Genomic DNA, 24,505 nt, shown 5'->3' with positions numbered 1-24,505 from the left:
GAAATAGCAAGTGAAGCAGAATCTCCACTACCTTCTTACTCTCACCTACACAGTGAAAGCTCTATTCCAGAAGAATTGGGCAGCCCTGCTGTTGGATATATACCATCTGAGTCTATAGCTCAGGAGCAGCCAGGGAGTCCAGATCATAGTGTACTTACTGAAGAAATGGTTTTTTCACAAGAACTGGAATCTTCTACCTCTCCTAGTAAACATGTAAGTTAATATCTATTTATCCCTTAAAACTTCTTTGGACAAAAGCCTATCTAAAAGGTATATTATTAACAGTTGTTTTCTTTTCTTTTTTTTAGCAGTTATATTCTTGTAGTTCATGACAGTGTTGACTATTGCCCATACCTGTAACATACATGACATTTGAACAGGAGTGAAGATTTTCATTGAATTCTAAAGATTTATGAGTATATGAATTTTAGCTTTAGTGGCAGTTATAAAATTATATATTATTAAGTCTCTTAATATTGAGGGAATAGGAACTTCTAAAATCTTTTAAGATATTTACTTATTTATCTGACAGAGAGTGAGAGAGAGAGAGCACAAGCAGGGGGTGGGGAGCAGCAGAGGGAGAGGGAGAAGCAGATCCCCACTGAGCAGGGAGCCTGACATGGGGCTCCATCCCAGGACCCTGGAATCACAACCTGAGCCAAAGGCAGACGCTTAACCGACTGAGCCACCCAAGTGCCCCAGGAACTTCTAAGATCTTTAAAAGATAATTTAAGGTTGGGACACCTGGCTCGCTCAGCATTAGAACACGTGACTCTTGATCTCAGGGTCATGAGTTCGAGCCCCACATAGGGTGTAGAGATTACTTAAATAAATAAAACTTTAAAAAAAAGATAATTGAAGTTTAATTTAAAGATAATATGTAAGAATAATACAAGGTCTTATTAAAATCTGTATTCTGTCATATAATAGAAACAGGATCTTAAACTGTAATACCATTGTGGCTATCTATAATTTAGTTAATAACTGCCCTTATAAATCAGAATAAAAGTAGTGGTTTCATCTCTTTAAAGCAGATCTGAAATGGTTATTGACTCTAAATTAGAATAATGGTCACTATTAGAATAAGGTTTTCCACATTGTCCTTAATTCTGTACTTTATTAAAAAAAACCTATCTGATAAAAACTTAAGCTAGAAACTTAACTGTTTTTCTTTTTAAATTAGATTTTATAAAGTATATAAAGGAGTTAGCATAATACTATTAAATATTATGGAGTTAGCATAATATTATTAAATATTATGTGAACAGAAACTTTGTTAAAGTCTCTCTATGCCTAAAAAAAGGAATATCCTTAAATTCAGAATGGAATATCCTTTGGTAGAGTATTTTATTGTGGATATGAAGAATGAATTGCATTTCCCCTATTGAAAAATCAGTCAGATTCATGTGTGTTATGGCACCTGAAAGATTTGGGGGGAAAACATTTTTTAAACAATGATCTAATGAAGAATCTGTTCTGTGCTGTGTTGCAAAATATTCCAATGCCTTGGGCGCATACCTGAAAACAGAGGTTTTAGATTATAAAAGGCTTCTAATTAAATTATGTTAGCAAATTCTTAGTTATTATGTGAAAATAGGCTTGTATATATAATTGTAGCATGGAATTTACAACCAAACTATGTTTTTTGACACAATCTTATTATTACTTCCTGTGAATTGATTAGATCATACCTAGCATTGAGATTCAGAATAGCCATCACCTGATCAAACTCTAAAAATTAGTTTTTTTCCTCACAAGAAAATATGTCAAAGAAATAAAACTAGTGTGTCTTAAAGTGGCTTTTATAATAAAAAACTAATATTTATTGAGTGCTTACTTACCAAGTGTCAGCTAATAATGCTAAATGCCTTATGTGGATTATCCTCACAACAATTCTGTAGATACTGTGTTAAGCCCCACTCTGAAGATCTGCGGGCTAGGAAACTTGCCCAAATTCACAGATATAAGAAGTAATGATAGCTAGATATCAAAGTAGGCATTCTCACTTCCACCTGATGTCAGGGTAGAAATTATGTCCTTTGTAATACTCTCTTGTGGACAGTCTTCTTATGTTCTCTTTTCTTCCCTTCCTCTTGCCTCTCTTTTTTCCTTCTTTCCACAAAACTAGTACATTTTTAGTATTTTTAAAGTTTCTTTTTTCAGTTTTATTGAGATATAATTGATACACAGCACTGTAGAAGTTTAAGGTGTACAGCATAATGGCTTGACATGTATATATTGTGAAATGCTTATTACAGTAAGTTTAACTGAAATCCCTCACTTCATAAAGTAACCAAAAAAAGTCTTTTTCTTTATAATGAGAATGTTTATGCTCCTCTCTTAGCAATTTTCACATGTACCATACAGCGATGTTAACTATAGTCATCACATTGTACATTACATCCCTGGGACTTATGTATCTTATAACTGGAAGTTTGTACCTTTGCCCACCTTCACCCAATTCCCCCCACCTCTGGTAACCACAAATCTGATCTCTTTTTCTGTGACTTTGGTTTTTTTTTTTTTTTTTTAGATTCTACATATAAGTGAGATCATACAATATTTGTCTTTCTCTGTCTGACTTATTTCTCCTAGCACAGTGCCCTCAAGGTCTGTCCATGTTGCAAATGGCAGGATTTCCTTCCTTCTTTATGTTTGAATAGTATTCCCATGTGTGTGTGTGCACGCGCATGCACATGGGTACATACACCACATTTTCTTTATCCATTTATCTTTCAGTGGAGAACTACCATATGATCCAGCAACTCCACTTCTGGGTGTATATCTGAAGGAAATTAAATTACTATGTTGAAAAGATACCTGCACCACGTTTAGAATTTTTTTAATTAAAAAAAATCAGAGGGTAAATATCACTTAAACAATAGCCACTCCTACTTTATTATAAACATTTTTTTATTTATTTTTATTTTTTTAAAGATTTTTATTTATTTATTTGACAGAGAGAGACACAGCGAGAGAGGGAACACAAGCAGGGGGAGAGGGAGAGGGAGAAGCAGACTCCCCACCGAGCAGGGAGCCCGATGCGGTGCTCGATCCCAGGACCCTGGGATCATGACCTGAGCCGAAGGCAGACACTTAACGACTGAGCCACTCAGGCGCCTCTATTATAAACATTCTTAAAAAGCATGCTTCTTTATAAGTTTTTTTCTGTAACTTTAAAAAAAAGTTGAGGTCTTATCCTTTGTATAATTTGTACTGTTTTTACTTTTCATGTCACAGAGTTACTTAAAACTCTTCGTAAATATTATCTTTAACCGCTTGGTATCTCAAATGTTAAATAGATTTTACAAATGTATCACAAAACCGTTCCCACTTGGTTTTCTGTTTGAACAGTCACCTCCCAAAAGCTGCACATCCATGTCAAAGCAGGAGTCTAGCAAAGGAAGTCATAGGACTGGAGGACAGTATCGTCTACCTGTCAAATCCCATCAACACTGTTACAGTTGGTCTGATGAGTCATTATCTATGACACAGTCAGGTAAGACTAATAACAAGGAGTTAGTTTTCTTTGTATTATATTTGAATTCCTCTTTAATAAGCTTTGTCTATCCATCTGTTAGTATAATGTTATCCTTTGTTGCATTTGTAAAGGCTTTTTGCTTGCCAAAATTAAATCACATTTCATTGCTTTTCATTGATAATTATTTCCCTTATTATACAAAATATGACAAACGGTTATATTCTTGGGTTGCTAATGGGCAGTCTTTTATTTATCAGACATTTGTTGAATTTTTTTTCTATGTGCCAGATACTGCTTATGTGTTCCCATAGTGCTCTGTGCTTCAGCTTGTTATACCAGACAGCATATAAATTGTAACCAGACTTTACCCAGTGGGTCTCCCTTACTAGCATGTAGACTCCTGGAAAGGAGTGTCTGTACCTTGTTAACAGCTGTGGCACCAGAACCTCGCAGGTACTTTGCATTGCAAATGGCAGGTATTTATTAAATGTTTCTTGAATGAATTAATGATGACCATGAGGAGAGATAGGAAGAGGTAGTGCAAGATCGTGTAAGCTTCAAAGGAGGAAAGGTAGAGAATAGACTGCAAATGGCAGTGGGGGACATTGTCTATTTTTCTGTAATCTCTATGCTACTATAAAACTCTGTGCTATTAAACTATGAAAGAATGAACAGCCTCTATTCTATAAGACTTCAATCTACAAGATTTGATCTTGGGAAACATACCTGTATAGGGAGTGCTCAGTTTATGTAGGGTTCCACGGATAATTAATACTGTATTGAGTGTATGCCTTTTGAGCTCATTTTTAGTTTGCATTTGAGAGTAGAAATTTAATAGAAAAAAAGTGAAAATTATTATTCATATTTTGGTCTTTGATCCTTTTCTGTACCCCCTGTTTTCAGTGTTTCAAATGATAGTAAATCATGGGATTTTCCCACACCCATATTTATTTTATTTTATTTTATTTTTATTAACATATAATTTGTATTATTTGTTTCAGGGGTACAGGTCTATGATTCATCAGTCTTACGCAATTCACAAGGCTCACCATAGCACATGTCTATCACCCAGCCACCCTGTCCCTCCCACCCCCCTCCACTCCAGCAACCCTCAGTTTGTTTCCTGAGATTAAGAGTCTCTTATTATTTGTCTCACCCATATTTATAAATCACTCTTTTTCTTTGAATAACTGCATAATATTTCAAAGAGTAGTTATACCATAACTTTTATTTAACCATTTCCCTAGTGATGATCATTTAGATTTTCTCAAAATAGCCAATAATGCTCTAGTGAACATCTTCATGTATATATTCTTGATGAATATTTCAGTAAGAATAAATTCTTAGAAATGGAATTACTAGGTCAACCCAGTTGAAGAATGTTGTCTACCATATTTATTTGTTGAAAATTATTATTATTTTATATATTTGCTTTCACGTACTCTGGTGAAAAGTTACAGCCAGTGGAGTAACATGTCAATAGACATAAACTTGATAACTTGGAAACATGAATTCTTATCTTGTCTCTCTTACTCACTAGTGACTTTCTCCAAGTTTCTTTCCCATATTGAATAATCTTTTCCATCTGTTCCATGGAATAATATTGTAACCATCCTTGCATGAGTTACAGACCAAGGATTAATGATAATGTTAATAAGATACTGTTTTATTGATAAAATATAATTCAAGTAAGAATAGTTTTAGAGAAATAGCTCTGAGATTTTTAAACTATAGATGTCATCTACCTATTAATGATGACATCATATATGCAGTGTTTGTGGTCAGTTTTAATGTAGTGGAGTTATATAATGCCTTTCTCACTTAAGTGATGGAGAGTTTGTTACCAGCCAAATTAATATAGGCCACATGTGTCAAATAATCAGAAACTTAATTTTTTGATTAGAGCATTCTGTCCATCTTGATGTGTTTAAAAAAATCGAAGTATCATTTACCTGTCTCCCCTTTCTCCCCCACTACCCAAAATATCCCCGTAGGAGAGAATTCCATAAAGGCAATAAATTCATCTAGAGATTCTCTTAGATGTTACTAATGATAAGTACTATGCAATAATACTATAATTGATCAGATTAAATATATCAGATATAAAGTCCCATTCACTCTCATAGACTTTAATAATTTCTACCCTTCATTTGTATACTTTTGGTTTCTTTAGTACTCAAAAGTAGAAACATTTTCCAAGGTCTTTCATCTAAAAACTCCCAAGTTTTTCATCATCCACTGTTAAATCTTCACAACCGTAGATGATGAATATTTTTATTAAAATAATCACTGCTGGTATATGCAATTTTCAAAATATATTTAAAATAATCATTTTGGGAGGGGGGCAAAGTTGAAACTAAGTCTGCAGGAGTGTAATCGTCCTGTATATAATTTTATCAGAGTAATGGCTTAGGTTTTGGAAGCACATAAAAGCTTATCAAGCTAAAGAAGCACAGTTTTAGAAGATGCAAAGGTATGGGATTATACTTCATTTTAGAAAGATTTTAATTTTTAGATCAGCCTGCAGTCCTACTCAGAATCGTTATACTAGAATCATCGAGTCTCTACAAAGCCTGCCACTAAGTGTTCAGAACCTTTTAACCCTGAAATCAATTGATTATTTTTTCAGAAATTAAAAAAATAAATAAATAAAGGAGATAGTTGCTCTCTCCCCCCCCAAACTTCATTTCAGTTATTTTAAATATTTTAAGAGCTTCTAAAGAAAGGTTACAGCAGAGTATATTTCTTTTTAATTTCTCTCTTTCCTTTTATGTGGTATTAAGACATCATCTGATGATTCACAGTCAGTTTAAAAGCTATATTTTTAGCTTTAGACCAAAAAATATATTTCCTAAAATATAGCTACATAAAATGTTGGTCTTACGTGATTATGAATCCTACCACCATTTATTGAGTTTTTATGGTAGTTGAGGTGCTGTGCTGTGTGCTTTGTTCACCTTATTTAATCTTCCCATCAATTCTAGAAATCAGTAGGGGTCAGACACCTTACTGACTACCAGTAGTGGATCCGGAGTTGAAAATGGCCTTTATTATTACGTTATTTTGTGAGTGTTGATCAGTAAATAGTGAGCTTTGCCCATGCTCAAGGCTCAGTATCATGCTACCGCTGGTATAAGATGGGTGTAACTTTCCTGAAGTATCTTAAGTCAGTGGTATGGAAGTGACAGGAACTTAGATTTCATTATTTCTAATCCAGATATTGGATGACACTATCAAAAAAGACTATAATCCTTTTGCATTTAAATAAATTCCATAACTAATTCTTAGGCAATTTAATCTGAAGTACCTGGAAAACACCCGGTTATTTATGGTATAATGTTGTAGTGTACATCTGAGTCTTCAGATCTATATACTATAGTATTTCTATTGTAATAGTATTTCTATTGCTATTAAATGTCTCGCTCAACATTAGTGTGTGGAAATGATACCATTGCGTGATTTTAGGAGGAAGTGTGAGGAATAGTCATTTTTATTCTATGTAATTTCCATATGTAGTGAAATAAGCAGCATGTTATATTGGTTGATTGATTGATTGGGGGGCAGCAAAGCAAGGTTTATTGAGCAATGGCAAAGTGATAGTACAAAGCTCCCGAGGAAGGAGGGGACTCGAGAGGATTGCGCTAAGCGGCATCTTTAAATGATACTATTTTCATAGCATGTGTGTGGCACTTATTATAATGAAATGTCTTTTTCATGATTTTGCTATGACTGGACATCTACTTTGTGTGTTTGGGAACTGTTGGGAAGAAATTAAGATTTAACTAGCTTCATTTCAGTTATTTTAAATATTTTAAGAGCTTCTAAAGAAAGGTTACAGCGGAGTATATTTCTTTTTAATTTCTCTCTTTCCTTTTATGTGGTATTAAGACATCATCTGATGATTCACAGTCAGTTTAAAACGACAAAATTTCAGGGCGCCTGGGTGGCTCAGTTGGTTAAACGTCAGACTTTTGGTTTTCACTCAGGTCATGATCTCCGGGTCATGAGATCGAGCCCTGCGATTGGGCTCTGCACTCAGTGGGGGAGTCTGCTTGGGATTCTCTCTCTCTCCCTCTCCCTCTGCCCCTCCCCCCGCTTACACACACACACTCTCTCTCTAAAATAAATAAATCTTTAAAAAAAATAAAATGACAATTTCAGGGTGTCTGGGTGACTCAGTTAAGTACCCGACTCTTAATCTCAGCTCAGGTCTTGATCTCACGGTTGTGATCAGGTCCCACAGTGGGCTTCATGTTGGGCGTGGAGCCTACCTTAAAAACAACAGACAGAATTTCAGTTTGATTTTATTTTTTTATTTTTTTATTTTTTTAAAGATTTTATTTATTTGACAGAGAGACACAGCGAGAGAGGGAACACAAGCAGAGGGAGTGGGAGAGGGAGAAGCAGGCTTCCCGCTGAGCAGGGAGCCCGATGCGGGGCTCGATCCCAGGACCCTGGGATCATGACCTGAGCCGAAGGCAGACGCTTAACGACTGAGCCACCCAGGCGCCCCTCAGTTTGATTTTAATATGACTTAAAAACTATTAACAACTAAGGGGAAGGACAGATAAATATGATTATCTTGTCATCAGGAAATAATTCCTTACAATGTCCAAATTTTACTAACCTAAAAGTTTTTCAACTTCTAGTTGCTTATCTCACCAAGACAGGGTACCTTGAGATTTATTTGCAATTTCAAATAGTACAATTAGAAAGTGAAAATAAATAGGAGGAGACCCCCTGCTCCGCCCATTAGAGATTTAGGGGACAGGAAGGGGAATGTAAATCACTAAAAAAATTTTTTCAAAGCTCAAGTTCCTTAATTTTAAATGTTAGATTGACTTTAAGTTTATTTATTTATTTTTTTTTTTAAAGATTTTATTTATTTATTTGAGAGAGAGAGAGAATGAGAGACAGAGAGCATGAGAAGGAGGAGGGTCAGAGGGAGAAGCAGACTCCCTGCCAAGCAGGGAGCCCGATGCGGGACTCGATCCCGGGACTCCAGGATCATGACCTGAGCCGAAGGCAGTCGCTTAACCAACTGAGCCACCCAGGCGCCCCTTGACTTTAAGTTTAATATCACATTGCTGCTTTTCATTAATAATATAATTAATAGTTATTGAATTAACTATTCTTTTTTTTTTAAGATTTATTTATTCATTTGAGAGAGAGAGAGGGAGGAAAGGGGGCTGGGACAGAGGGAGAGAGAGAGAGAATCTCAAGTAGACTCCTTGCTGAGTGTGGAGCCTGAAGCAGGGCTCAATACCAGGACCCTAAGATCATGACCTGAGCCAAAATCAAGAGTCAGACACTTAACCAACTGAGCCACCCAGGTGCCCCAAATTTAAAGTTAAAGTAATAAGAGATTTTGTATCTCTTTCAGAAACAACATCTGACCAAAGTGACATTGAAGGTAGGATCAGAGCCCTAAAGGATGAGCTGCGGAAAAGGAAATCAGTTGTGGACCAGCTGAAGAAGGAACAGAGAAAACGGCAGAAGGAAAGATTGAAAGCCCAAGAAGCCAGTCTGATCAAACAGTTAGAGGTTAGACATAGGAGGAAGTGGGTTCAGTATCAAGGCTAATGTATATGTGAAGCCTAAAATGTTTTTAATGTTGTTAATAAAGTAATGGATTAGAATTTTTCAGTATTAGTTTGGTGCCACATTTTAACCTCTTTTTAAAAAATCTGAGACTATCTTACCAAACTCTTGCTTAAAACATTAAATTAAATATTAAAATAATCTTATAATATCAAGTATTAAGTAAATATTAAAATCAAGTATTAAAGAGTTTTTTCTAAATAAGAAAGATTAAGCCTATGAAAGATTGATATCCATGCCCTCTGAAGCAAAGAATCATTAGATAAATAATTCTATTTTTAAAAAAGATCAATAATTCGAGCTATTGGAATTGTTACTGCCTTTTTAAAAACAATTTGTTTTTTAAGCAGAGTGATATTTCTTGCTACACAGTTTATTAATGTGACTCTTTGTACTATTTGAATGGCTCCAAAATGATAATTCTAAACTTGACTCTTCTCCCAAGCTCTAGCAGCCTTCCCTGATTCTTCCCCAGGCTGGAAACCTGGTTTTGATAGCTTCCTTATTCTGTTTTCTCCTATCCATTCGGTCGCCAGATCCCATTGATTCTTTTCTTTATAAATCTTCTTGCTTGTCATTTTCCATTCCAACCGACATCACGCTGTTTGGAGCCTCATGACCTCTCTGCATAGCTACTTGAATGTCCCTGTCTGTGGTTACTTCCCTATTGCTTGCATACCTTCTGCCAGCTACGTGTTCCTAAAATGCTACATTCATCATAGATTCGATCTAAACTTCTTGCTCCTCACAAGAATTCCTTCTCATGACATCACCAGAGAAGATCATTCAGCTTCTACCTGAACACTTCCATTAATAGGAAATTTCAAATTTTCAAGGCAGTTGGTTTCATTGTTGGGCTCTAGGTTCTCTAAATGTTAGAAAGCTTTTTGTTATGTTTAGCCAGTATTTCTGTCTTTTTAATGGTCCTTGTTGTGGTCACACCAAATATGTGTTCCTCCTACCTTTATTAGTTTAATCATCAGATATTTAGGTGCCTATTTGTATGCCAGGAACTCAGCTAATTACTTCACACATATTCTTCATTTATCCTCAAGCAACAAGGTATGGCTTTACTGTCCCTGTCTTATAGATGAGGAAACTGAGTTTGAGGGAGATTAATGATACTCAGGGACACACAGGTCATAAATGGTAAAGCTAGGATTTTAATATATCTCTAATTCTAAATTTTGTACCCTTACCATTATACTGCACTGTCTTCCACATAGAAAATGAGGCTGTTAACAGATGTGGAGAAAATAGACATTTACACAGGTACATGATACAGAGATGGGAACAGGGATTATAACTTGCACAGATGTTTGGAAGTAGGAAAAGTGGCTAAGGTAGAATGACCATACTGGCAAGATCATGTTGGAATGTATTAGGAAACAATACTTTATTTAAATTATTTAAAAATAAAGATCATGTTCAGGACCTTAGAATCAGACTGATGAGTTTGGACTTCCAGTCAGCAGTCTTCAGCCTGACCACCACACATTAGAATTAACTGAGGAGCTTTTTGAAAAATACAAATATTCAGGCTCACTCCCAGAGGTATTAATTGGTCTAGGGTGGGGCCCAGGATTTAAAAGCACTAGTGTAGGTAATGAGGAGCCATTGAAAATTAAATGAAATACGCTTAGATTGAAAAACGTTGCTCAAAAATGTTCGTTAATGGATATGCCAGCCAGAAAGACCTCTAGAGAAGTGCCATAGGATCCATGTCATTCAACATTTTATTAAATGGTTTACAGACAAAAGAAAGTTCTGTATTTAGGTTTTAGAATTATAGTATATGATGGAGAAATACATAAAATATAGCATTTCATATAAAATCTTTTGGATTTTATTTAATCACAGATGTAATCAACTACATTCATGTAAGTATAGCTTTCAGATCAGAATTCAGAGGAAGGTAATATGGATAGTGAAAGTTGTAAAAGTAGAGATTTTAGCCCAAGTTTTAGGGATCTGTAGCAATTGAGTAGCATCCATATGTTCATTCATTCAGTCTTAATATTTATTGACAGCCTATTTGGGGCCATGAGTAGGTATTGAACATACAGTGTTAAACAGAACAGCTGTAGTCTCAGATAATGATGTAAAAGTGGGATTTTAGGCCAGAAAATTAAAAAATATAACAGATGAAGGGCTTCCCTTAGATTTCATCCAAATTAGAATTATATATTAGTGATAATGGATACAGAATGGCTGATAACATTTTTTGTAATTCTGAAATCATCATATTCTTAACCACACCCTTCCTTCTTCCTCAGGATTTGTATTCCCTAGTATTCCCAAGAAGGTGCCATTGAAGTCAGCATCATGGCTAAACTTCTTAAAAATAACATGGAAGTATTAGGACAGCCTTTAAAGAATAATTACATGATCAGCTAAAAAAGTTTCTTAATATGGCAGAGCCTGAATTATTTCTTCATTAAATTTTTGTAGAGTGGAGACTGTCATTTCCTAATTGATTTAGGGTTATAGTTACACATCTTGCTTATACGTAGACTATTTCAAGAAGGATCTATGAATAACTATTGATAGCACTCTGGGGAATGACACTGGTACTGGGAGAAAGATTTTTACATTACATCTTCTTTACTATTTGAATATTTTACCATAAAATATACTATTTTCTTATTTAAAATAGTTTTTAAAAATTCTGTATAGTGACTCCTCTGATTTTTCTAAACTTAGTCATATGATGAATTCATTAAGAAAACTGAAGCAGAGCTTAGCCGAGATTTGGAAACATCACCAACAGCCAAGCCTCAGATTAAAACGCTCTCCTCAGCTTCTGAAAAACCCAAGATCAAGCCCCTTCCATTACACAGGTAGAAATTTGTGATAACTTATCTATATTCTGCCTTGTTTGAGAAAAGTTTGTGAAAAGCATAAGGAAAGACTTTTAGTAGAGCTATCTTTTAAGTAATTGTGAAATTGTAGAAGTAAAAATATTGGTTAATATTTTTATTTTCACTAAAGTAATTTGTTATGTATGATACAATCACAAATCAAATGTATAATAAGGTACAGATTTAAAAATATATTTTGAATTCTGAAATCTGGTGGTTGCAATGAAAATAGTATCCACCAGTATTGCTATAGTAGCATTGTAAGTTGATATAGACCTTTTGAAAAGCAGTTTGCCAGTGTTTCAAAAGTAAAAAACAATCTGTAACTTTCGACTCAGTAATTCCACTTCTGGAAACCTAACTTGAGAAAATATGGGCTACCAGAAGTCTCAATTTGCGTGAATATGTTTCTCATAACATCCTTTATCTTAATATAATACATTGGAAGCAATCTTTATGTCCAAAAATGGGTGACTAGCCCAATAAATTATGGTTCTTTCCAGGGATAGAATATTATGCAGCCAGTTAAGGCAAATACAGAAGATATTAGGTAATGACATTCAAGTATATAAGATAGTGTATAAAAAAGTTGCAATATTTAAAATAGATTTTGAACAGTGAGTAGGGGGTAAACAGTCAGTGGGACTGAGAAATTGGGGGCATTTCAGAGAGAAGGGCATTCATGAATGACCAAAAGCAGCAAGGAGCTTGGCATATCATAGAAACTAAGCGTAATAGGATGTTCATTGCTAAAGTTAGAAGAGACTGGAAAAATAAAAACCAAATTGTGAAACCTTGAACTCACTCATTCTTAGTAGTTTCTACCTTACTTTTCAGAAGAGGTGAAGCCTTTGAAGGTTTTTAAAGAAAATATTTAGGGATTTTTTTTTGTCCGTTACAAAAGTAATGTAGACTTATTATAATTAATTTCACATTACCCGAGTTTGAATCCTGGTTTCAATACCAGCTACCTGTTTAACTTTGTTGGGCAAGTTATTTAATCTCTCTGTGCTTCAGGTTTTTTTAATAGGGATTTATATCCTATGATAACACCTGACTAACTTGTTATGAGGGTTAAAAGACTTAACTTAGAACAGAGCTTAGCATACAATTAGCACTATGTATTAGTTACTATTATTACTATTATTATTATTATAATACTGAGGGAAACAGTAAAAAGAAGAAAAGTTTAAATTATGTACCCAACTACCCCAAAATTGCAAATGTCAATAATATTTCTTTTTAGGATTTCTTATGCTTAGATTTTATGTATATTTTTCCACTATATTATAAACTGTAAATTTTATTTTTAGATTTCTACATAATATACTATTGAATAGCTTTATAGTTTTATTAACCAGGCTATTGGAAGATTTTAACAAGAGAATGATGCAATCACACTTATGTTCAGAGAGATCTTCCTGACTACTCTATGAAGGAAAGATAGAAAAGAGTAAGCTTAGAAGCAGGGAGAACAGGAGTCTAAGCCAGGCCTCAAATAATCAGTGGTAATAAGAATAGAGATAGGAGATAAATTTAGAAATATTTAAGAAGTAGGGGTGCCTGGCTAGCTCAGTCAGTAGAGCATGCAACTCTTGATCTCAGGGTCGCAAGTTTGAGCCCCACATTGGGGGTAGAGTTTACTTAAAAAAAAAAAAAAAAAAAGAATTTATCCTTAAAAATACTTAAAAAAGAAATATTTAAGAAGTAGACTTGCCTAATCAAAGTGCTAGATAGTGAAGCAGGAGAAATCTAGAATGACTCCCAGGTTTCTCTTAAGTAGTTGGTTGGGTCAGAGTTCCATTAACCTAAATGGAAAATCGGATGTTCTTTTGTGGGGATCTTATGATTTTGGTTTTAGAATACTAATTGTGAGATGCCCATAGTTCACCTAAGGGAAATTATCCAGGAAAGATGTCAGGGTGAGATATATGAGGATAATCAGCATAAAGACGGTGGTTGAAACCACAAATATAACAACCATCACCCAAAGAAGATATGCATTCAGAGAGAATAAAAGGGAGCCGAGTACTAAATATGATAAAATAGTATTTAAAGGCATTATAAAGAGAGAAATAGAAGGCAAATACTGTGACTTCACAAATAAAGAGAAGGCAAGAAAATGAAGAATGTACTCTTCCTGTTAACTTAATGAATAAAAGAGGACAACAGCAGGATGTGGAAGAATAAAGAACTGAGGGGCAAAATTTTGAGGCTCATAACATACTTACAAGCTAAGGGGGAAAAAATCTCCAGGTTGAAGGACTAAAGATTATAGAAAAGAGAATGTATAACTGAGGAGCACCATTAATGTGGGACTGTGTGAGTTTTTAGGAAGAAAGAAGTTCAAATAATCAGTTTTGAATAAGAGTGAAAGACACCCCTTTTTCTTTCCTGCAGACGGGAAGAAAGACTATGAATATAGATATATTTGTAGGTGGAAAGTTTGGTGGTAAGAAAGTTCATGCTGGTGGTCTCTGGTTTTCTCACTAAAAGAAGCAAGATCATCTACTCAGAGTGATGAGGCCCAGAAATAGCCTTGATGAAAGTGACAGGGTGGGGTGCCACCTGTGAAGGAGAAGTAGTTGTCTAAGACTTGACTGCTTTTTGTTACCAATTACTTTAGTATCAGCAGTACATTTATTTCTGCTCATTAATTTTTCTGTTTCAGATCTGAAACAGCAAAGAACTGGAAATCACTAACAGAATCAGAACGCTCCAGAGGATCATTGGAGTCCATTGCTGAACATATTGGTATGTAACTAGAAAAAATAATTGTTCTGTGTCTACATAGACAGGATTAATGCAAATGCCTGCACAATTCTACCTCTATACCTTGTTGATTAAAAAATAAATTTCTTAAAGATAATAATTATTGAAATTGTCAGTTACTTTGATATTTTAAAGTGATTTATTGGTTATATATAAATTTTTTGAGTAAGTCTTTATTGTCCCAAATTTACGATAAAAAATGAAGCATAAAGACATTAATCTAAAATGGTTGAGTGTATCATTGGCATCATTAATCAGATTTTATAACTGAGTATATATTTTTTAGCTTATACTATTGTTCAGGGTTAAGTGGTCATATATATTTTTTTCAACTTAATCCAAAAAATGGTAAGAATTACAGAAAATAAAGTATAATTCAATGAGGAAATAAAACTGAGGCATAAAAAAGCCTACTTACAAGTAATGACAAAATAGAGATTTGAATTAAAAACTTTTTTTTTTTAAAGATTTTATTTATTTATTGAGAGAGAGGGAGAGTGAGAGAGAGAAGCAGACCCCCTGCTGAGCAGAGAACCCCATGTGGGACTCGATCCCAGAACTCTGGGATCATGACCTGAGCCGAAGGCAGACGCTTAACCGACTGAGCCACCCAGGTGCCCTGAATTAAAAACCTTTAATTCTTAAAAAAAAAAAAAAAAACTTTTAATTCTTGGTTTGTTAGCTCATCACATCTTTTTTTTTCTTCTGCAATTTTAGCTCTTAAAATGCTATATTTGGGGTGCCTGGGATCGAGGCCCACATTGGGCTGTGTGCTCAGCGGGGAGTCTGCTTAAGGATTGTCTCTCTCTCTCCCTCCCCCAACTCGAGTTCTCTCACTCTCACTCACTCTCTCTCTCAAATAAATAAATTTTTTAAAAATGCTGTATTTGCAGAAATAGTTTTCTTTTTTCTTATGTTTTTTTTACATTTGAGAGCTTAGTTGAAGTCCCCAGGAAAATTCATTCTTATCAAAGTATATATAGAAGTATATTTGTCCGGGTGCCTGGGTGGCTCAGTTGGTTAAGCGACTGTCTTCGGCTCAGGTCATGATCCTGGAGTCCCGGGATCGAGTCCCGCATCGGGCTCCCTGCTCGGCAGGGAGTCTGCTTCTCCCTCTGACCCTCCCCCCTCTCATGTGCTCACTCTCCCTCATTCTCTCTCTCTCAAATAAATAAATAAAATCTTTAAAAAAAAAAAAAAAAGAAGAAGTATATTTGTCCTTCCTTCATTGTTTTTCTATATGAAATATGTATGTAATATCCATTTCACAGTTCTGGTTTTGCATGGTTTGAGGATGATCATGCAAATGTCTCCATAAACTTAGAGTTATTTTTCTTTACTTTATAAGTGAAGACATTTAAGAAATTGATAAGTTAAGACAACATTTAAGAAATTATTTCAAACTTTAAATTTTCAGTCATTCTAAATGTTCTGGTTATTGTTGGTACAATATATTCTCTTAAAGGAAAAATTTACCTTATAAGGTAACAAAACAGGTTATAGTTATTGACCAAGTTTTTCCTCATAAAGATTTGGCTTTTATTTAGCCTTTGGTTCTAGAAGTTGAAAGATTGTAATTAAATAATTTTGATAATGATTTTTTCTTTTCCTTTAAGATGCTGCACTGGCAGGTTCTGAGAGATCATTATCAGAAAGGTCTTTATCTGCATATGCAAAGAGAGTGATTGAATTGGATAGACAAACAGAAGAGCATTTTCAGACTTCATCTCCAATTCTTAGATCATCAAGGAGAACCAGAACAGAATCTGGAGATTCTCTAGAAAATGTACCTTCATTACCTCTTCTCAAAGAATTGAATGCCCCTAATAGAATTCTGGATGTGTCAGAGGCCAAGGTTGAAGAAGACTCTAGTCAAAAATCAGAAATACAAGAAGTAGACTATACAAAACTGGAGGCGAGTGTGATTGAAGATGCCTATTCGAAACAATCTAGGAAGTCTGACGTCTTACTGAAACTAGACCTGGAACAGGGAGATTCATCTGAAATTCTTTCAAGGAAAGATCTTCCTTTAGATTCTGTAAATGTTCAGAAAGACTTAGTTAGATTAGCCATTGAAAATCTTCATAGAAAGGAGTTGAAAGAGAAAGAGTCAGATCAAGATACAGATCATAGTCCAAACATCAAATCAGAAAAAGACATTCAAGAACAAAAGAACATAAAGGAAAGGGACTTGTCTTTGTTAGAACATTTTTTTGCTCCTAAAGAGATAGCATACTCTGAAGATTTTAAAGTGTCTTCTTTGAAGAAAGACATTTCATCTGAATTATACAAAGATGACTTTGAGGTGTCATCTTTGTTGTCACTCAGGAAAGACTCTCAGTCTTGCAGAGACGAATCACAGCCAAGCAGGAACTCTACAAGTAGAGCCATTAGCTTTGGCAGTGATGATGAAATCAGTGAGTGCCTCAGTGAGAAAAGCCTTTCTGTTCGTAGCAGTGTCCACTCTGAGAGGCTGTTGGAACTCAAGTCCCCTACTGAGCTTATGAAAAGTAAGGAGCGCAGTGATGTAGAGCATGGACAGGGAGTTACGGAGTCCCCTTCCTTGGTTTCAGTTTCTGTGGCAGATGAGTTACATGATTTCCACATTGGTGATAGGGTGTTGATTGGCAATGTTCAGCCAGGAACTCTTCGATTCAAAGGTGTGACTAGTTTTGCTAAAGGATTTTGGGCCGGAGTGGAGTTGGATAAAGCTGAAGGAAATAACAATGGAACATATGACGGCATTGTATACTTTGTGTGCAAAGAGAAGCATGGTATTTTTGCTCCTCCTCAAAAAATATCTCATATTCCAGAAAACTTTGATGACTATGTAGACATAAATGAAGATGAAGAGTCTTACTCAGATGGACAGTATCAATACTATAATCAAGAACAAAAAGATAGAACAGATTCCAAGTTTGATAGAGAAAAGGATGCAGTTGAATATTTTTATGAGAACTCTCTACCTAGTATGCATGATATAGAAGCCTCACTTGATAGAAGCCTTAAAATAGAAACAGACAACATTCAGGACATTTCTGGAGTACTTGAAGCCCATGTTCACCAGCAGTCCATGGTGGATTCACTGATCTGTTCAAAGGAAAACAAAGACCTTGTTTCTGGTGCCACAGAAAAGGTTTCCATTGCTGTAGAAGGCGATACTTTAGATAATAACTTTTCTGAAGAGTTAAAGAAGCAACAGCAGTTTACAGAAAAGGAAGAGAACCTATATTGTGAGGTCTCGGAAAAGCTTTCTACTCCACTTCTGGATCTTTTAACAAGAGAAAAGAACCAATTGGAAGCCCAGCTGAGGTCATCACAAAGTGAGGGAAAAAAGTCAAAGCAACAGCTAGAAAAAGTCAGCTTACTGACAGACAGTTTACTAACAGTCTTTGTGAAGGACACGGTCAATCAACTACAGGAAATCAAAAAAGCTAGGAATGAGAAAATCCAGCTTAGCAATCAGGAGCTTCTTGATGATGATCAAAAGAAAGTACCGCCCCAAGCCCTATCCCCAAATCATGAGGAGCAGTCATCAGGTGTTCCAGGTTGCTTCTTAAGGTCTGAATTGGAAGATGAAAAAGAAGAGATTTCTTCACCAGATATATGCCCCAGACCTGTAAGTATTTTATCTAGACAGAATGTCAATTAACCTTATCTTTGTAGTGCATTTTAATTCTGTAGCTCCTGGTAGGTTTTTTGTGACATGTTATTTATTAGATAAAAATCACTGTACTAGTTTTTAAAGGCCTTGTCACTGTTTTTCTGTCTGAAGTATAATTGTCCTCTGTTATGTCATGAGTGGTCACTATAGGGTTGTCACAAATACTAGCAGCTTTATGCTGGATTGATGGCCCTCGTGTGCTGTCCACAGGTTAGAGTCCCTTCCAGATTCACTGAACAGATTTATTCCATGGAGCTTTCCAGTGGTTCTCAATCCAGTTCCTTTTTTGCCTATAAAATTATTTGTCCACCTAGCTACTCAGTTACCCTACAGATATTACCAGTTGTGATGTTGATTGTGGTAAAAAAATATATCCACTATGACATATACTCAGACCATCAGCTTACTTAGGTTGCCCATGGACAGTTGAACAAAAGTAACGATTTTGAGTAACTTGAGCCAGATAATCACAAAAGGTGAGAAATTTTGTATACAATTTCCATACCCCACAGACAAGAGAGTACCTCAGAAACAAAATAATGATGAGTCAAAAAGAAACAACTAATCAATAAACATTTTATAAAAATTCAATTTTAATGCTTATATAAGCATAATTATGGGAAACAGGGTAGTTTTTTTTTAATTGTTTTTTTAGTAGCCACCATATTGTTTTTGTTTTGCTTATAGAGAAATAATAAATATACAAATAATATATTTGCTTTGTCTTTAAAAAAAAAAAAAAAAAACCCAAATGAGTGATCTGAGGTCACTAAATGGTGCTCTATTTGAATGGTTCCATTTCTGTAGGAGAGTCCAGTATTTGGTGCCAGTGGGCAGGAAGAACTTGCGAAGAGACTTGCTGAACTTGAGATCAGCCGGGAGTTCCTGAGCGTGTTAGGAGATGATCAAGACTGGTTTGATGAAGACTTTGGTTTGAGCTCTTCTCACAAGATCCCCAAAAATAAGGCAGAAGAAACTATTGTACCTTTAATGGCAGAACCTAAAAGAGCTCCCCAGAAGCCATGTGAAACACTATTGGCAGTTCCACATACTACAGAGGAAGTAGAAATTCTTGTACATAATGCAGCAGAAGAACTGTGGAAATGGAAAGAATTAGGTCATGATCCTCATAGCATCAGCATTCCTACAAAACTGCTTGGCTGTGCCAGTAAGGGTCTAGATATAGAAAGCACTAGTAAAAGGGTCTACAAACAGGTATGTAACATGAAAGGATAATTTTAATTTTTAAATTTTTCTCCGTTGTCTGAAATTCAGATTCTTAGCCATTTTATTTTGTTTTCTTTTTCTCTATCAAGGCGGTTTTTGATTTAACAAAAGAGATTTTTGAGGAAATATTTGCAGAGGATCCCAACTTAAATCAGCCTGTCTGGATGAAGCCATGTAGAATCAACTCCAGTTATTTCCGACGAGTGAAAAATCCAAATAACCTTGATGAAATCAAGGTAAACTGCAAACTAGAGAGTATCTCCTTTTTTGACTTGCTGTTCATTTATGCAGATCTATAAATGCCATAAAAGCAGGTACTCTTCTGTATTATTCACCCTCTGTCCTCAAGGCCTGTCACATAGTGGGTATTCAATAAATGTTGAGTCACTGAATCCATGAGCAGTGGAGGGATGGGGGAGAGGGAATCCTAAATCCTCAGGATTTTGCAAAGCATAATTTTAACAGTCATTTCCTATATATACATAACTATAATACTTAAGAAAAAATTAGGAAATAGGAAGATAAATTACTGCGATTCATTGGAGTTTTAGGTAAATTTTTGGCAATTTAGAGATAGGTATTCTAGAAGTACACCTGAAAACATGTCATCTATCAAACATGCCAGCCCAAGACAGGTGTTACCTTTTCATCTTTGATTTTGCAGGTTTCAAATTAGTAATGTGGTTTTGAAGTATGTGAGATAGTAATATGATATATAAAATATATTATTTGTTATCTAAGAAGCCTCTGAAAAGATTAAGTGCCCTGAGGCTACAGTGACTCCCAGCAAAACTTCAGTCACGTTGGTGGAAATCTCTGCCTGTTCACATGTTTCTTTAATATAGCAAAGGTTATATTTCCAGTGCAGTACCTCTCAAACTGTAATGTATTGAATATGAATCATCTGGGGATTTTGTTAAGATGGAGATTGTTACAGGTCTGGAGTAGGACCTGAGATTCTGCATTTTTAACAGGCTCCTTAGTGATGAGGATGCTATTGACCTTAGAACCACTCTGAGTAGCAAGGCTCTGGAGTTGTGTTTTCCAGACTATTTGATCATAGAAAGCTAATTTTTCCCACAGATAGCATACCTCCAACTATAGTTGATCCTTGAACGTTGTCGGTGGTTAGGGATGCCAACCCCCTACTCAACTGAAAATCTTTAGATACTAATAGCCTACCGGAAAGCTTATGGATAACATAGTTAACACATATTTTGTATGTTATATGTATTATATACTGTATTCTTACAATAAAGTAAGCTAGAGAAAAGAAATGTTATTAAGAAAATCTTAAGAGAAAATACATTTATGGTACTGTTACGTATTCATTGAAAAAAATCCGTGTATAAGTGGACCCACACAGTTCAAACCCATGTTGTTCAGGGGTCAACTGTACTCATCTTACTGGTGTATTTTCTTAAAGTCATCGAGGAGTGTATGTGGACTATTAAAATACAGTAAAGAACATATATAATATTCTGGTATATAATGTGGAGGCATTGCCTGAACAATTTAGTCTTTTTTAATTAAAATATAGTTAACATATGACATTATATTAGTTTCAGGTGTACAACATAATGATTCAATATTTGTATATATTGTGAAAAGATCACCACAAGTCTAGTTAACATCCATCATCACATATAGTTACAAATTTTTTTGTATGATGAAAAATTTTAAGATCTGCTCTCAGCAACTTTGAAATGTTCAATACAGTATTAACTATAGAGAGCTTTTGAAAATATTTTGTACTCATAGAACGCCAACAGATGTCTATGAGATGCAGTGTATGCTTACATCGAAGTTAGGCAAACTGTGGCCCACAGGCCAAATGCAGCCTACCACCTGTTTTTATAAATGAAGTTTTATTGGACCACAGCCACACCCATTTGTTTAAATATTGTCTATAGCTGCCTTCCTGCTGTAACAGCAGAGCTGAGTAGTTGTGACAGAGACCACATGGCCCACAAAGCCTAAAATTGTTATAGTTCGGCCCTTTACTGAAGTTTGCAGACCCCTGCTTAAATTGAAGTAAGTAGTGCCAAAAAAAAAAAAAGTTTTCAGAGATTAATTTGATTCATTAAAAGAAAAAACAAGTTTAAAATGATTTTCAACTTTGAAGAATAGAGTATCAGAACCACCTGGGGAGCTTTTTCAAAACACAGGTGTACTCCATTTCTTTCAGCCCTCCAAAGTTGATACATCCTTGAGAGAGAGAGAGAGAGAGATGGTGGTAGAGTTTGGGGACATATTGGTTTGAAAATCTTCTCAAATGATTCTGATTCATAAATGTATCTTTTCCCCCATTAAGAACATTGCTTTTTTGTTTAATTTTATTTTATTATGTTATGTTAATCACCATACATTACATCATTAGTTTTTGTAGTGTTCCATGATTCATCGTTTGCGTATAACACCCAGTGCTCCATTCAATACGTGCCCTCTTTAATAAACAGGCTAGCCCATCCCCCCACCCCCTCCCCTCTAGAACCCTCAGTTTGTTTCTCAGAGTCCGTAGTCTCTCATGGTTCGTCTCCCCCTCCGATTCCCCCCTTAATTTTTCCCTTCCTACTATCTTTTTTTTTTTTTTAACATATATTGTATTATTTTCAGAGGTACAGGTCTGTGATTCAACAGTCTTGCACAATTCACAGCGCTCACCATAGCACATACCCTCCCCAATGTCTGTCACCCAGCCACCCCATCCCTCCCACCCCTCACCACTCCAGCAATCCTCAGTTTGTTTCCTGAGATTAAGCATTCCTCATATCAGTGAGATCATATGATACATGTCTTTCTCTGATTGACTTATTTCGCTTAGCATAATACCCTCCAATTCCATCCATGGCACTGCAAATGGCAAGATTTCAGGGGTTTTTTGATGGCTGCATAATATTCCATTGTATATATATACCACATCTTCTTTATCCATTCATCTGGTGATGGACATCTTGGTTCTTTCCATAGTTTGGCTATTGTGGACATTGCTGCTATAAACATTGGGGTGCACGTACCCCTTCAGATCACTACATTGTTTTTTAACAGAACAACCATAAAAAGTAGTAAAAACCCAACTTACTTTATTAATAACAAAGAATAAGTTGAAATAAGACAAGATACATAATATATATCAACAATCATCAGAATGCATATATCAGTATAACACATAATGATGCTACCCACCAATTTCATTATTGAAATAGCATTTTGTAAAGTTTTTTTTAAGGGTAATAGTTTAAATATTGTTAATAAAATTATCATGGTTTTTATACTGAAGTGTTGATTAATATTTTTTAATTCAATATATTCAGTCATGGTGCTTCAAAATAAACTGTCCTAGCCAAAGCCTGTACTTGGCTCACATGGCATTGCTTCCAACATTTATATGGGATTTTTCAGATGCAGAGATTTATTTTATGCTTCCTTTAGTAGTTTTGCCAGCTTGAAGTTAGCTGATGGTGGTTCTTGGGTAGAGGGGACTCTAAAGTGATTTTTCTTTGCAGATTCATCAATGGGTTTTACTTTTGTGTGTTGTGTAAAAACAAAAATTCTTTAAGTGAATAAAGTCTGAGCATTTGGAATGCTTTTGTCTTCAAAATGCTAAGTGGAACTGTAAGTGGAAGAAATTTGTATGATCTTTTATTATAAATACCATATTATTAGCATAAATCTGCATTGTAAGCACTAAATCTCAGGAACTTGGTTGTTTGTGTTTCATTCCCTCCTCTTATTTTCACAGAACTTTATAGCCACAGAAGTACTCAAGTTGTTTAGTCTTAAAAAGGAACCAAACCACAAAACAGATTGGCAGAAAATGATGAAATTTGGAAGAAAGAAAAGAGATCGAGTGGATCATATCCTGGTCAGTGCATATAACTAAAATATCTTTATTTTAACTGTCTCTTCTAAAATCAGAATGTAATTAGAGTCTAAAAAGAAAGGGAAGGGGCACCTGGGTGGCTCAGTAGGTTAAGTGTCTGTCTTGGTTTCGTCTCAGGTCATGATCTCGAGGTTGTGGGGTCGAGCCCAGTATCAGGCTCTGTGCTCAGTGTGGTGTCTGGTTCACATTCTCTCTCCCTCTCCTTCTCATTCACCCTCTCTCTCAAATAAATAAATGAAATCTTTTTGAAGAAAAGGGAATATAGGGGCACCTGGGTGGCTCAGTCGTTAAGCGTCTGCCTTCAGCTCAGGTCATGATCCCAGGGTCCTGGGGTCGAGCCCTGCATCGGGCTCCCTGCTCGGTGGGAGGCCTGCTTCTCCCTCTCCCACTCCCCCTGCTTGTGTTCCCTCTCTTGCTGTATCTATCTCTGTCAAATGAATAAATAAAATCTTTAAAAAAAAAAAAAGGAATATAATTGATCTTAAGTCTATGATAGTAAAGCCTTAAATTCTTCATTTGCTGCATTTCTGCCCCTCAGTTTTGGAACTTGCTTTCTTTTGAACTTGGTAGATGAATATTTAACTTAACAGTATTTTGTGAGTATGGAGAACTTGAGAAATAAAAAGCTGAGTGGAAGCAAAGTTTAAGGTACCAAATTAAAAAGAGACCAGTGTAGATTCTGGGGCCAGATTGCCTGAGTTTAAATCTCTTTTCTGCCACATACCTGGTCTGTAATCTTGGACAAATTGTCTAACCTCTTTATGTCTCATTTCCCTGCCTGCAATCTACCAATACAGTTATTAAGAGAATTAAATGAGTGTTTATATATGTATATGTAGAAGAATTCCCTGTATATAACTTAGTAAATACTAATTGTTATCATTTTGTCATCATTATTATTATCCAGAGCTTTAGCTGGATAGGATTTATTCCATTTTGTGATATATTTCTCTAGCATTAGAAAAATGTTTATCAAGGTGTCTTGGCTCAGTGGGTTAAGCGTCTGACTTTTGATC

General features: G+C 35.3%; 1 protein-coding gene across 5 annotated transcripts in view; it reads left to right on the top strand.

Annotated features, from left to right (window-relative positions):
- CEP350 (centrosomal protein 350) overlaps positions 1 to 24,505 on the top strand; it is a 157,446-nt gene that overhangs the window by 116,167 nt on the left and 16,774 nt on the right. For all 5 annotated transcript variants that reach the window (XM_078078102.1, XM_078078103.1, XM_078078104.1 and 2 more), the window contains 9 exons: positions 2 to 213; positions 3,355 to 3,499; positions 8,865 to 9,025; positions 11,786 to 11,922; positions 14,615 to 14,697; positions 16,332 to 18,334; positions 19,187 to 19,594; positions 19,696 to 19,842; positions 23,349 to 23,471. In XM_078078102.1, coding sequence (XP_077934228.1) covers positions 2 to 213; positions 3,355 to 3,499; positions 8,865 to 9,025; positions 11,786 to 11,922; positions 14,615 to 14,697; positions 16,332 to 18,334; positions 19,187 to 19,594; positions 19,696 to 19,842; positions 23,349 to 23,471 — 3,419 coding nt within the window. The remainder of the gene's footprint in view (position 1; positions 214 to 3,354; positions 3,500 to 8,864; positions 9,026 to 11,785; positions 11,923 to 14,614; positions 14,698 to 16,331; positions 18,335 to 19,186; positions 19,595 to 19,695; positions 19,843 to 23,348; positions 23,472 to 24,505) is intronic.

Source organism: Halichoerus grypus, chromosome 7 (genome assembly GCF_964656455.1).
Source record: "Halichoerus grypus chromosome 7, mHalGry1.hap1.1, whole genome shotgun sequence".
Taxonomy (NCBI): domain Eukaryota; kingdom Metazoa; phylum Chordata; class Mammalia; order Carnivora; family Phocidae; genus Halichoerus; species Halichoerus grypus.
The sequence above is the reverse complement of the archived record's forward strand: the minus strand, read 5'-3'. Positions and strand labels throughout refer to the sequence as shown.